This window comes from Centroberyx affinis, unplaced genomic scaffold (assembly GCF_046629955.1).
Source record: "Centroberyx affinis isolate AG114_WGS23_722 - 3 ecotype Tasmania unplaced genomic scaffold, CSIRO-AGI_Caff_v1 ptg006451l_1, whole genome shotgun sequence".
Lineage (NCBI taxonomy): Eukaryota > Metazoa > Chordata > Actinopteri > Beryciformes > Berycidae > Centroberyx > Centroberyx affinis.
Window position 1 is genome coordinate 6,112 of NW_027283272.1, and position 15,166 is coordinate 21,277.

The 15,166-nt window shown below is 40.7% G+C and overlaps 1 protein-coding gene across 1 annotated transcript; it reads right to left on the reverse strand.

Moving 5' to 3' along the window:
• Window positions 1-6,391: 6,391 nt before the first annotated feature.
• On the reverse strand, window positions 6,392-9,311 carry LOC139638640 (immunoglobulin lambda-1 light chain-like). Its single transcript, XM_071512701.1, has 4 exons — window positions 9,225-9,311; window positions 8,673-8,775; window positions 7,435-7,728; window positions 6,392-7,250 (listed from the first exon to the last, which is right to left on the reverse strand). Exons 1-4 carry the CDS (start codon window positions 9,309-9,311, stop codon window positions 7,105-7,107), a joined length of 630 nt encoding a protein of 209 aa, XP_071368802.1. The 3' UTR covers window positions 6,392-7,104.
• Window positions 9,312-15,166: the final 5,855 nt, after the last annotated feature.

Here is a 15,166-nt window from a genome sequence, read left to right on the forward strand (position 1 = left end):
TGAGGGTCCAGGCAGGCAGGCTCAGACCTCCTCCACCAACCTGTACAGCAGTCTAGAGGACTTGATGCCTGTCAACTCTACAAGGTGTTCAACGTCCTGCAATCTGGACCACAGGCTGGAGGTCAGGGCCTGAGAGGTGATCGGGACCTGAGAGGTGATCGGGGCCTGAGAGGTGATCAGGACCTGAGAGGTGATCAAGACCTGAGAGGTGATCGGGGCCTGAGAGGTGATCAGGACCTGAGAGGTGATCAAGACCTGAGAGGTGATCGGGACGTTGCCGAACAACGGCTCCTCAAAGAGCCACATGCCTGGTATCATCACAGCTTCTCGGTGGAAAGAGAAGATCTTCCAGGACCGCAGGACCGACCGGTAGAAAGGCGTCAAGCCGGTCAGGTCCACAACCTCAGGCCGGAGCAGGAACAGCCGCTCGTCGTATCCGAGGCCGCCGGCCCTCCTCGGCGACGACCGAGCGGCGTCCTGCCGTCCGAGGCCGAAGCTGTAAAGTCGTTGTGCGGTCTGGAGCCTGAACGCCGTTATCCTGGAGGGGAAGTCCATGAGGCCTCGACCTCCCTCGCGTACCGGTAAGTACAGCGCGGCCGCCTTAATCCGGTGTCGACCGGACCGGAAGAAGTCCACCGTGATCCTCTGGATTTCCTCAATAAGGCCCCTTGGTGGAGGCAGGACTATCGGTCTGTGCCAAAGGGTCGAGGCAACCGAGTTATTGACAACCAGGGCCCTTCCCCTATAAGAAAGCTGAGGTAGCAACCACTTCCATTTAGACAGCCTGGGGCACACTTTCTCCACTACACCCTCCCAGTTCTGCCTAGAGAGAGAGAGAGAGAGAGAGAGAGAGAGAGATGAAAGAACTGAAAGATAAATACATTGATGACTGGGCAAAGGAAATAAAAGACCATCACAAACTCAATAGTTACTCTCAACTCAATCAGGAATATCAACTGGCCAATTATCTTAAAATAAAACTTTTTAAAGAAAGAAAGATGCTTTCTAGATTCAGACTGTCCGACCACAACCTGGAGACTGAAAGGGAAGCAGCTGAAAACTCAGAGGCTGTAAACACTGTGATCTAAATAAGACAGAGACAGAGACACACTTTCTGTTTGAATGTCCAACATATAACTCCATGAGAGTGTTACGGCCGCGGCCGTACCCCCAGAAGATTCCCTAGTGTTTCCTTGTGTTTCCCCTTCCCTGTGTTCCTAGTGCTCCCCTGTCTGTCTCTCTGTCTTGGTCTATGTTTTGTTTGTGTGTGTATTGGAGTGGGCGTGGCCTCCCTTCCTTGTTCTCCTGGCTCCCGGCTCTGCTCGTCCTGCACACCTGTCACAATCTGCTCCTCGGTTTCCCTTGTCAACCACTCTTTCATCCCCAGCCCTCCGCATTGCTCTCGGTCCCTGTCTCCAGCTCCTGCTCTCTTCTCCCAGGCCATGTTCTTTCCTTCAGTTCCCCGGTCCTGCCGTCCTCTAGCCGTCCACCAGATCCTCGGACATTCCTTCCTTTCCTGATCACCTGTTCCCACTTCTCATCAGCCCTGCAGTCACCTGAGCTTTCCCTCCCATCTCCCCACCTGCACCTCATTCCCTATCAGCCTTCACTACATATACCAGTTCACTTCCTCTGTTCCCTGCCAGATCGTTAAGTCAAGTTGTCGTGTGCTTCATGTCTTGCTCTAGCTTCTGTATCCTGTTCTTCTGTTGTCCCTGAGATCTGTTACCTGCCTGTTTTGGACTTTGCTTGTTTATTGGACTTTTTGATTCTTGCCTGCTCCTTGTCAGATTTGTTTGCCAGTTTGGACCGCCTTCTCCGGTTTTGACCCTTGCCTGCCTCTCCATCCCCTAAACCTTTGTACCTCATTGTGTAATAAAATCTGCATCAGCTCTACCTCAGGCGTCTACATTTGGGTCCTATCCCCTGTGTTCCTGTACCCTGCTAGCACCAGCCGTGACAGAGAGAGACTTATTTTAATAGACTGATTAGTGGTGCAGGTTGGCAAGTGGCTCACTGAGTGCACTGCCCCCTCTCCTCAGCTGCTGATGGTTAGGAAGCTATATAGTGTCACTACTACCTCTGTCCATTGACTCTGATGAAGATGCAGTAGCATCAAAACGTTAGTCTTTGCACCTTCAATAAAAGGCTGAATTGTCTGTGTGCTCCAGTGAATCTTTTTTTATTAAAACATCCTGAGTGTTTGTTCTGTCCTAAATGTCAAAGATAGGAAAAATGTAATTTTGTCATTTCAGAAGCAAGTCCTAAACTCCTGACCGTCTCCTGTCTCTTCTCAACTTCACTGAGGAAATCCTAACTAGGCCTGTCTATTAAAACTCTAATCGAACAATTATCTGAATCAGTGATCATTTGCTAATGCCTGAATTCAAGTTAGAATGCACACAAGAGAATTTTGCAAGCTGTAAGTAGTGGAATTCATATTATTAGTAGTAGCAGTATTTTCCTGTGTTTTGTCCAATAACTCGTCCATACATTGATAACTCTTTGTCCATTTTCACATATAGATAGTTCAGGTCAGCTGCTACTGGGAAACAAATGATGTCACTGATTGGCCCATAGGGGGCGCTGTAATAAGCTCCCAAAGTCTGAGGCTCAGCCCTGCCGTCCTGTTAGTCGTAGAGATGTGAAACTTGGTACAGATATGTATCTGATCATGATGAACAGTTTTGCCTCTAAGACACATAAGCTCCACCTTTAAAACATTCTGACATTTTGGATTTTTTGTAAAAGCTTCTTCCGCAGGTCATGACAATGACACCAAATTCGGTCTGCAGGCTTCTTGGACTTGCCTTTACTTTGTTTGAAAGTAGCTAAGGAATCAGGTAAAAGATGGCGGAGTTGTGACCAATGCAGTGGAACCGTTTGGTTCTATTTGACTTTCCAGCTGACAGTAGCGCTCCGCTGTAGCTGCGGCCTGCAGGCAGCAGGGGGCGACACCTCACTACAGATAGTCTGCTTCATCTGCTGTTACTGTTACCACAGAGTTCAGTCAGGATCTCCTGCCTGTCAACCAGCTGTTACATTACAAATATCATTTGTTGTATCTTAACATTTGTTCTTGTTGTTTGATTTGTTCTGTCTGGTGATTTGATGCAGACTGAGCTCAGTCAGCTCACTGCAGGATCAACTGACTGCTGCAGGAATCAAACATAGAATCTGAAGTGATAGAACCGTCATTCCTGTTCAGATCTACACTCATGGTTGACTTGTGCTGTTTGTCTTGTCTCCAGTCTCCTTCCAGTCCCAGTGCAGGGTGAAGCTGCTCTCTCTGGTTTACACAGTGATGATAGTGAAGAGCATGGTGTACTGCTGTGGACTCTCTCTCCTCATGATCCATACAAACAAGGGAGGCTCCACCAACACACATGCTGACTGACTGTTTTCTGACTGGATCACTGACTGGAGCGGCCTCATCACTTATAAACAAATAAATATGACTGAAATCACATGAATTATTAGCTGCCTAGTAAATGTTATATTTTGATTGATCGGTGTGTAAAATTCATATGCGAGATATTGTCAATAAACTGCATCATCACAGTGTCTGAGTTCTGTGAAGATCCTTATTTTTATTGGATGCTCTCTGTCATTTCTCTGCTCTCTTGGCGCTGACTTTGGCAAAACGTCACGTGACGAAGGCTTTTAGTTTCCATCAGCTTGTGTAGAATTCAGCTGTAAAGAAAGCAGTTTTCTCCTGTTAGTTACTGAGTGGTATCTGCTGTCTCTATAGTGCAGACAGCTGCTTCAGTCAGATTTATCCCTCACTGATCACAACCACACTCCACATGTTTTTCTGCAGGAATCTATGAACTTTATGAAGCTATTTAACTAATGAACTGAACAGCAGTTCATTCCTCTGCGCTGTGAGGAATCAACGCTGACATCGAAGTTCTGCTTAGAAAAACAAAACACCGACATGTTTTTTCCTCCTGAAACAGGAAACTGAGAGTCTTGGCTGCTGCTGCACAGAAACTTCACACTGAACCGTCTCAGTGTGTTTTTGTGCTTTCAGTCTGATAAATCATAATGTTTATTATATATGATTTCAAATGTTTTAGTGTAGCAGTGACGTCGAAGGAGGATTTCTGGAAATCTTGCTGCAGAGCGACTTGTGATGTGAGGCTGAAAATGCAAATAGAAAACAGTGAAAAATGCACATCATGAATACATAAACAATTAGTAGACAACAACTTTTTTGAGTTGATTGAGAACAAAGTCACATGTGAAAAGCCTCATTGAATTCAAAGCACATGTGCTTTTTGTCTCTTTTCAGATTTGAAGGTGAAATTTCTCATTTCCTCTGTGGAAATGACTGAATGAGTGAAATATATGAGCTTAGAATTATATGGTTCCATCTCCCTTCAGGAGTTTGGACATGTTGAGCTTCAAAATGTTCAGCATCCACTGAGTTAAATGGAGTCGGGGCCTTTTGTTTTAGAAATGACAGACTCAAAAATAGGTAGAATAGGTTCCACAGGTTTATGTGACCAACTCAGTTTGGACAAAAAGTCACATAGAACCGTATAATTCCAAGGTCACAAACTGTCTGTTTGCATGTGAAATTAAGTTTTCACAGATCCCACAGATTGAGTTGAGTGCTTCCTGGAAGGATTCTTCACCAAAATAAATAATTGTAACTGTCATTTTGTTGATATGACAAACCACAGTGAGCGGTGTGGAGCTGCAGTGAAACCACAGCCTGTCTGTTATCGTCAGCGTCACCCAGCAGCAAATCACATGTTGCTTCACTGGCAGCAGGACGGGTTTGATGAGTCCTGACTGCTCAACAACTTTCTTTAAAGCAATATTCCACTTAGTTTCAACATGGACTTATTTATTTGAAAAGCACAATATAATCTCCTCACCAAGATCAGATGCAGCTGGACCGGTTTGTAGCGTTCACATTTTGACTTCCCATTCATTTGAATGGAAACTGACATCGAACACGTCGGTGAACAGATTCAACAACAGATCCTGCTGCTGTGATTTCCAGCTGACTGTTGGTCCGACGCTTCAGAACAGAATTTCACCAAACAGCATTTTTATTGATAGAAGAGAACACAGCGGAGGGATACCGTTTAGGAGAGATACTTCCTGTCGGGGAGACCGGATCTACTTTTATTTGACTCATTTTAGTGTAAAGAAAGAATAGAAATGCAAAATGAGGACGGAGCAGTTGCTGCTTTATTGTCTTCCAGCAGGATCTGTTGTTGAATCTGTTCACCGACGTGTTCAATGTCAGTTTTCAGGAGATTTTCGTGGCTCATTCAAAGCCGCTGACTCTTTATCGGCCCGTGACTTCACTTAGGTCCTCGGGTCCAGGTCTGCCGGTGGTCTCCGGTTCTAGATTCCAAACTAAGGGAGAACGTGTCTTGGCGGTTTTGGCCCCGACTCTCTGGAATCGTCTCCCTCTGCCGATCAGATCAGAGTCTGTCGTCTCCTTTAAGCAGCTGCTGAAAACCCACTTCTACAGGCCGGCCTTCCTGACGAGGGGCTGGACGGGTCTCTGCTCTTTATTTGGTTAGGACTTGTGTGTATGGAGGAGTTTATGTGTGTATTGTATAGCTTTAACCTTTTCATCATCATGGGCTTTGAAATGCTTCGTGTTTTTGACTGTTTTTACTTTCTATATGTATGGTTGTGTTGTTTTAAGATGCTTTTGTCTTCTCTTCAATCTTTTCTGTCTTTCATGTCTTTTCTGTCTTTGATCCTCTTGTTGTGAAGCGCTTTGTAAACTGTGAGTTTTAAAAAGTGTCTATTTAAGTGAAGCTTTACTGACTGACTTACTCCTGCTCCGTCTTTCATATGATCTCCTCTTTCTCTCTATCTCTAGGAGGAAGAATAGCAGCATTAAAAAGCCAATCATGTTGTTGAGGAAGTGGTTTTGTTTCCACACAGTAAGACTGAAACAGAAACCACATCAGCTCGTTTACAGCCTGAACCCGAGCCTTCCCGCCTCATCGCTGCTCAGCATTCACCAACATTATGATACACGAATGTTGACTTCATAAACACACAGTCTGAAATGTAACAACAGATTGGCAATTCACAAAGGGATTATTATTATTATTTGAGTCCCATTTATTTCTGTTTGACTTCATCTTACAGCAACATTTCAGCTGCTGACACTGTACAGCAAGCAGCAAACCTGACAAACATTATATAAAGTCAATGAACTGAAGCAAAACACACTTCATTACACTGAATAATGGAATTACCACTGAATTACTGACAAGGTCTTCATGAAAAAAAATTGATATTTCTCAGAGAAATTACAACCATCATGCTCAGAGTTCTTAAAATGACAAAATGTAGAATTTCATGTCTTTATTATTTATTCACACTTTTTTTAAAATGGTTACAAAGTGCTTCACAAAAATAAAATAAGAATAAAACGTTCCTGACAGAATGCAGATGTTAAGAAAAAAGAGAAGCAATAGTAGACAATAATAAACAATATATCTACTGCTGAGCAAAGCAATACGATATTATAGAGCAAAGCATTCATTGTTCAAATAAATGTTCAGAATATTATCATAGACAAAAAATTACAAATGCTGTAACTGATACTAACTTCAATATTTTGTAAAGTTTCTCTGAAAACAAATTAAAAAGATAAAAGGCAGCAGAAGAAACTATCTAGATGAAAGAAAGAAACTATATCAATGAAAATTTATATCTGAAAGTACAATGCTGCCTTCATAAAATCCTTTAATGATCTTAACACATCAAACATGTTCATTACATTTATTTTAATAATAATGTCAACTTCACAATTTGGCTAAATAAGATAAAAAACAATCTGAATTTGTTATGATTGCTGCTCAGATTGTTCTGGTGAACTCAATTATGAGACAGATTGGATTATATTAGAAAACAAATGTATTAAAACTGTTTCTTTTTATTAATTAATACCAAATAAAACAACACAAATACACAATCATGAATCTGGAATAAAAAACAATAAAAAATGATAAGATGATAATTTTTTGCTCTATTGAAACAAGTTGAAACAGGAAGAACAAGATGAGAGAAACATTTGTTCTGATGAAAAGCTGGACAGAAAGCAGAGGAACATGGCAGTCAGTCAGCATGTGTGTTGGTGGAGCCTCCCTTGTTTGTATGGATCATGAGGAGAGAGAGTCCACAGCAGTACACCATGCTCTTCACTATCATCACTGTGTAAACCAGAGAGAGCAGCTTCACCCTGCACTGGGACTGGAAGGAGACTGGAGACAAGACAAACAGCACGAGTCAACCATTCCTCTCTGTTTGCTCATTCATCCAACTATGGAAATGTTTTGCATTTAGTCTTCAGGAAAGCCATTTAGATTCTGATCATCACACACTGTAAATCCCCCAAACTGTACAAATGATTTGTTGTGAATTTGCAAAGGCAGCAGGTGATCTTACAGTCAGTTTGTGCCGGTATCCGGGCTTCCACCGCGCCTCCTTGGTGCTCCACGGAGCAGACGTATCGATCCGCCGCCGCCTTTTCCCGATCGATAAGCATGATGGAGGCGGGGCGGCCCGGCTCTCCGAGCTCCACCGTCTCTCCGAGATCCACCGGCTCTCCCCCTCTCCTCCAGGAGAACCGGACCAGAGGAGGAAACATGGATGTGGCCAGACACAGCAGGGAGCTCTTCCCCTTCAGGTCCGCTCTGGACGCTGGGTACACGCTCACTTTGGGCTTCACGACTGGCTCAGCTGAGGTTTGACAAGACAGTCACACATTCATCTAGTCAACAGCAGTTTACAGCCAGAGATAAAACACCACATCACATCATGAAGCATACAACACACATTTACCATCAGATACCATACAACACACATTTACCATCAGATACCATACAACACACATTTACCATCAGATACCATACAACACACATTTACCATCAGATACCATACAACACACATTTACCATCAGATAATATAGAAAATATAGAAAATATATTTACCATCATATAAAGAGGACCACATTGGAATAATAAGTTAATAAGTAATAATAATAAGTTTTGAAAACTTTATGTGTTTTCCTCAATGATTTTAATTAATGCATGACTGATGGCTGTGCATTTTTTTTTTGGATTATCAAATAAACAAATACATATAAATAATATATAAAATACATATGGTAAATATATTTTTTATAGGCCCATTATATGATGGTTAATATATTTTTATATAGAAAATTTATATAAAATAGATTGGTAACATTTATGTTTAACATTGTACATGGTCCCTTACAAATAAATTACATACATCAAATAATAAATCAAATATCTGTAACCTACAGATTAAGAGGATGTTATTATGGGCTGTATGAATATGAAGCAATAGAAATCCTTTTCCTCCATCATGATAATTCAGTCACATACATTGAATATCAGCCTGTGATAATATAGAATGGAATTAGAGAATCAGTGCTGAGTTTCTCAAATCACTTGGCAGATTTTCAAGATGTTCGGCCGCACAAGAAAATGATGAAGCAACACAAACGTCCTTCACAGACTAATTTAGTTTTTAATGTATGAATGGCTGCATATTGAATTCTCAACCAGTGATGAAAGACTAACATGTAAAGCCTAAAGCAGCAGAAAACAAACTAAAGACACATTTTCACTGCAGGAAAAAGGAACATTTTGTCTTACCTGTCACATACAGTCTGGTGCCAGAACCAAACTCCCTGTAGCCGTTGCCTCCCACAGTGAAATATCCTGTGACATAAACTGTCTGTGTTGTTCCATCTGTCAGCTGAGGTGAACATGTCCAAATTATTGATCAAGTGTCATAGTTGGGCTTCATGATGTTTCTCTAATGTTCATATCAACATGACTGTCAAATCTTCATTTCTGGTCCTTTATTTGAGCCACTGAGGCAGAAAGAGGCGGGATCCTAGATTCCTCCTAGATTTAAAATGAGTCCAACAGAGGAGACGTGTTGTCTATCAGTTTAGAAACATTTACTAAATTAGACTTGAACTCACTGGAAGTTGCTCTTCTGCGGCCGATTGAAACTGGTTTGGAAACTTTATTTGTCATTCCTACAGTTTGACAGCTTCACTCTTGAGCAGGGGGTTCAGCGCCTTGCTCAAGGGAACCTCAACAGGATTAAAGGAGGGGAGAGCGTTACTCCTTACTTTCCTTGGACACATTTGAACAAGGAGTCTTGGGATTTGAAGCAGCGACCTCTCAGTCACAAACCTGCTTCTTTAACTTCCAGGTTTCTCTCTCCTGGCTTGGCTTCCCATTGACGTCAATGGAAAAGCAGGTGAAGGTGTTGCCTTCCATTAACTAACTAGATCTTCAGCTGCAGATGATGTTGCTCTCTGAACAGAGAAATGTTCTCTCTGGTATCTAGATCCACTGAATTTACACCTAAATAAACGCTTCAATTGGGCCGGAACCATCCGGCAGCCTCAGTTTAAAGAAAAGTTTTACCCATATACATAAATATAAGGTGTTTCCTCTCTGCTCTGCCAGTCTTTCCCCTATATCTATATTCTCTATATCTATATATCTATATCTATATTCTATCTATATTGTCATGGCGGTCTGCCACAGTAAGATCATGAGCGCCATGTTAAAAATATTGGCAGCGGGTTTGTGCTCCTTCTCTTGTCTAATGTTGTCTGTGTAGAAACAATGCTGACTGTCATACAGCTGACTGAACTTTACACTTTACTGATTCACTTTATATCCTCCATCTTCTTCACTTTCTTCACACACTCTCACATTAAAGCTCTCTCTCTCTCTCTCTCTCTCTCTCTCTCTCTCTCTCTCTATCTCTCTATCTCTCTCTCTCTTCAGAAACAACACAAAAGTCTAAACAATCTATAAAAAATTACAAGTAGAAATTAGGAATAGTTCTCTTTTTCTCTTTTCTCTCTTTCTCTTACATTCTACCTGTTTTAGAGTTAGATCTATCTATCTATCTATCTATGTAACTTACTATATTTTTAATTAATTATTTGCATACCTGGTCATTTTTTTTACTAGTGTATGATTTTTTAAATCAAATAATTTGACAACAAATATCTTGTTGTTGTTTGTATTTGTTCAGGGCCAAGCCACAGGCAGCCTCCTCCATAGAGACTCAGACAGTAGACTTGGAGTCTCAGCATCTCCTCCACCAGAAAACAAGTCTGCCATGACTGAGCTGTTCTGAGATCTGTTCATGACCCAGGAGCCAAGCACCAAGTCTGGGGCCGACATGGCAGAGGAGGAGGTGACCTGGTTCAGCTTCCATATAAAAACACAATTGTTTCTTTTGTTTCTATTTGTTTATAACTACTACAATACTACATTTTATTTTTGTAAGGAGCTGTTTTTGTTTTATATGCTGCTAAGAAGACGCCCCAGAAGATGTGTCAGGTATAGCTCCATCACTGTGTTCAAAGTCAAAAAAGATCATACTTTATGATGTTAGTTTTAATGAATTTTAAAATCAAGGACATTTCTCTGGCATTTCTACTTTTTTGCTGATCGGAAACGTACCGAACCATGACACCTCTACTATCTGTCTGTCTGACTGTCTGACTGTCTGTCTGTCTGTCTGTCTGTCTGCCTGTCTGTCTGTCTGCCTGCCTGTCTGTCTGTCTGTCTGTCTGTCTGCCTGCCTGTCTGTCTGTCTGTCTGTCTGTCTGCCTGTCTGTCTGTCTGTCTGTCTGTCTTACATCTAATCATCAGTTCAAATGTATAAATCAACACACAATGTTTGTATGCTTGCATAATCTCTTACTGCGTCTTGTCTTCTAATTTCTTGTGTTTTTTAATGTGTTGTAAAGTTAGAATGTTATGTGTTGTTTGTCTTCCATCGAGGAGGAGGACTAACCCTGTGTAACACTTTCATGTGCCATCCTCTGGAGTCAATGCAACATGCTCTTTTAACATGTTTGATGCATTTTTGCCCATAATCAATCAATCAATCAATCAACCAATCAATCAATCAATCAATCAATCAATCAATCAATCAATCAATCAATCAATCAATCAATCAATCAACAGTAAAGACCCTGGCAGGTTGATCATTAAATCTATCTGTGATTTTGTGGTACAGATGTGACGGTGTTACAGAGTATTTCCACTGTGTATTTCTGTCAAATGTATTTTAGTCTGAATCAGATTTCCTGGCAGTAATTTCTGACTTGATAACATTGTTGTCTGAAGTCAAAGCTCTTCTTCAAAGTTTAAAAATGGATATAATATTGGGGGGGTTACACTGTCCAAAGCTCAATGTGTACGCTTCTTTAGATGTGTACACATTGGAGGAAGCTGGAGAACTGAGGACTTGTACCTCAGTTTATTCAACACCCAGGATATCGGTTCTTTATCGGCAGATGGGTTTGAAGAACTCACGGTGGCAACGACACAATGTAAAGAAAAGCTTCAGAGCTCAGAGACATTTCTGTGTCTTCAGCAGTGTCCTCTAAGAACCAGATGACAACTGAGATGGGAGGTGAAATATCTGAACCTGGGCTGTGGTTTCCTGCTCTCAGATCAATGTCTCTTCCTCTGAGAAACAGAGTCGCCATCTGTTCATTTCTTGGTTAACGCTGCAGAGTTTTTGTACAGGGTGGAGGGATCACTTCTCACTGTGGGAAACTTCCTTCCAACAGGAGCAGTAGTAGGTGGCTGAATGGAGGAGTTTTACTTTATTGATCTGCAACTCACAGCCGTTGTCTGTTCTTACAGCTGAGAAATCATCTTTTTGAGGATGGTTGTAACTTGAATCAACTGCACAATTCTTTGACTCCCTCCTATCAATATCAAGAATCACTCTGAATGTTTCTGTCTCTTTCTTCTGGTACCAGTATATAAAAGAGCCACACTGGTCATTGTTTTTACAGCTGAAGGAAACCTTGTCATCTTCTCTGCTGGTCAATGATAACTGGTCCTGAAGCAGCTCTGCTGCCATGGCAACCGCTGCTGTAGAGAAACGGACACATAAATGAAGGTCACTGTCACAGAGTTTGTTAAATGTTGAGTTTGTTGGATCCTGATTGGTTGGAAACACTCACCTAAACACAGAGAGCACAGAGCAACACTTGGGAGGAAAAGCATTTTCTCCAGTGACGTTTCCTCTGTTGAACCTGGTAGAAGTGCGGCTCCGGTTCAGCTGAGGCCAGATAAGGACGGCTTGTGAGATCACATGAGGGCTGCGTGGTTTCTAACAGGTCCTCAAACCTCCCATCGCTCCCTGCGGTGGACAGATAAGGCCGCCGGTTGTGATCGACAGCTCGGTCGAACCTATGGTGTAGTTTTCCATTGTGTCAGAGGTTTTAAAGGGGAGAGGAGGCGGACCAGAGGAGCAACAGGCAGCACACAGTTACCATCCAGATGGACGACTGGATCCTGGATCCTAGAACACATCAGAGAGTTAGTCACTATTTTAACACTGAACATAATCATCTGTATTCATAAAGCACTTTCCAAAACACAGTTACCGTCCAGATGGACGACTGGATCCAGCATCAGCCTGCTGCTCTTTCACTAAATATGTCGTATTCTGTAGAAACTGCATCATGGTGGAAATGAGTCTCAACCCAACAAATAAATAAACTACAAATAGAAACTAAATAAAGCAACATGATGACAGAGAAATGGCTTTAAATAGAGGAACTTATCGACTTAGAGTTAGACAGAAGGTGATCCCAGATCAGAAATGTCTTTTATACATGAGGATCAAAATCTAATTCACACAAGATAAAAGTATAATTTATATTTAGTTTATATTATTTTATACTAAATATATTGGTATTTTTATTGTCAAATGTAAAATATATTGGATTACATTATGATCAGCCCAAGAAGCAGCAGAACTAATTTATCAAGCTATTTCTCCCATTTGTAGTTTAATGAAGCAAAACATTCATTATGTAAATTACTGCTGAATATTTAGAATATTAACAAAGGCAGCGTGACACAGTTATCATAGAAAACATCAATTAGACATTTTGCAAATGATATAAAATTCTAATTTCTTACAAGGTTACACTGAAATCAATTTGGAAAAATAATTTATTAATTTACCATGGATGAAATTAAAAATAAAATTGAATACACTACTGAATACAATTCAACTTTATTGAATATAATACTCCCATTTTAAAATCCCTCGATGTATATTAATCAAATTCCTTTACCTTTTTAACAGTTTTTTTTTTTTTTTTTAACATAATCCAACATTATTTTGTGAGAGACCACTTCACATTCAAAATGGATTGGATTAAATGAATAAATAAATGAAATACTGAATTTATTATGTTTGCTGCTCAGATCATAATAAAGAGGATGAATTATTGTTTATTTGATGAATTTCCCATTTAATTAATTGCCAGCAAATAAAAAACAAAACAACAAAAATACAGAATTCTGAATGTGGAACAAAATAAAAGCCACCAGCTGTTATTCAGAAATCTCACTACTATATTTAACAACTGGAGACATAAATGATAAAAAATAAAAGAGAAATATTTCTATGAATCAAATATTTTTTTCACTATATACCATATTCTATATACAGTGTTCAATTAGACTCAAACACATGAATGATGAAGAATTGATTAGTTATTGGAAAGCAGCTAATATTACCTAAATCCTCTGAAACACAACAGGCTGCTGCTGGCAGGAACTGTCCTTTAAAACACAAAACCATACACACTCATCCATAATCAATAAGAAAGTGTTCCATAATACACAATTAATAGCAGAGGATTAGATAATACAGTCAATAACAAAGAATTAGAAAATATAGTCAATAATAGAAACAAACAGAGACAAACAGATCCTGCTGTCCACTTGTTTTAATATTCTGATTGAAATGAATATTTTCTCCTTCCATTGGCTTTGAAACAGGAAACTGACTCACGGCAGAAAATATTTTTCCCTTGTTGTGTTTTAGTAAAATATAAACTTCAGTTCAGACAAAAACAGAATTGAATAGAGTCCAGATGTCAAACCGTCTCAGTTGTCAGAGTTTTAGTCCCAGTCCAGATGAAACCCGATCACCAAGAAAATCACAGCGATATGGAGTTTGATTCTGTGATGATATGACATCAATATTTGAAAGTGAGATATTTTGAAGTGAGATTTCCTCTGACAAAATGCTTCATAGCACAAAGTCAAACCAAACGAGGGTATTTTTAATGACGGAGACACTTTACAGAGCGGATCCAACACATTTTACAATGATTGAATAATAAAGTGAATAATGAAGTCTTCATGTGGTCTTTTAAAAGGATTTGAAAAGGTGAAACAGTCAGTATATATCCTGTCACCATGTTGAGAGGGAACTGGATTTATTTGGATTGTGTTGAACTAGATGTTTCCCTACAGAATTACACTTTCTGCATTAAAGGTTCAACCTGCCATCCAGTACAGAGAGAGAATACAGAGGAAAAACTAGTTTGAAATTCTTACACTTTAGTCATTTAGTTGATGTTTTTATCCAGAATAACTGACAGTGATCATCAGGAATATTAGTTATCTGTTATCTGCTGCTGTGACCTCTGACCTCTGACCTCTGACCTCCCTGCTGATCTAGGAACTGAAGCTGATCAGAGGTGATGAGGAGGTGATGAAGAGGATGTGATGAAGAGGAGGTGATGAAGAGGAGGTTATGAAGAGGTGATGAGGAGGTGATGAAGAGGAGGTGATGATGAGGTTGTGATGAAGATGAGGTGATGAAGAGATGATTAAGAGGAGGTGATGAAGAGGAGGTGAAGAAGAGAAGGTGATGAAGAGGAGGTGAAGAAGAGGAGACAATGAAGAGGAGGTGAAGAAGAGAAGATGATGAAGAGGAGGTGAAGAAGAGGATGTGATGAAGAGGAGGTGATAAAGAGATGATGAAGAGGAGGTGATGAAGAGGAGGTGATGAAGAGGAGGCGAAGAAGAGAAGGTGATGAAGAGGAGGTGAAGAAGAGGAGACAATGAAGAGGAGGGGAAGAAGAGAAGATGATGAAGAGGAGGTGAAGAAGAGGATGTGATGAAGAGGAGGTGATGAAGAGGTGATGAGGAGGTGATGAAGAGGAGGTGAATAGGAGGTGATGAAGAGGAGGTGATGATGAGGATGTGATGAAGAGGAGGTGATGAAGAGATGATGAAGAGGAGGTGATGAAGAGTCTGGAGGAGATGAAGAGGAGGTG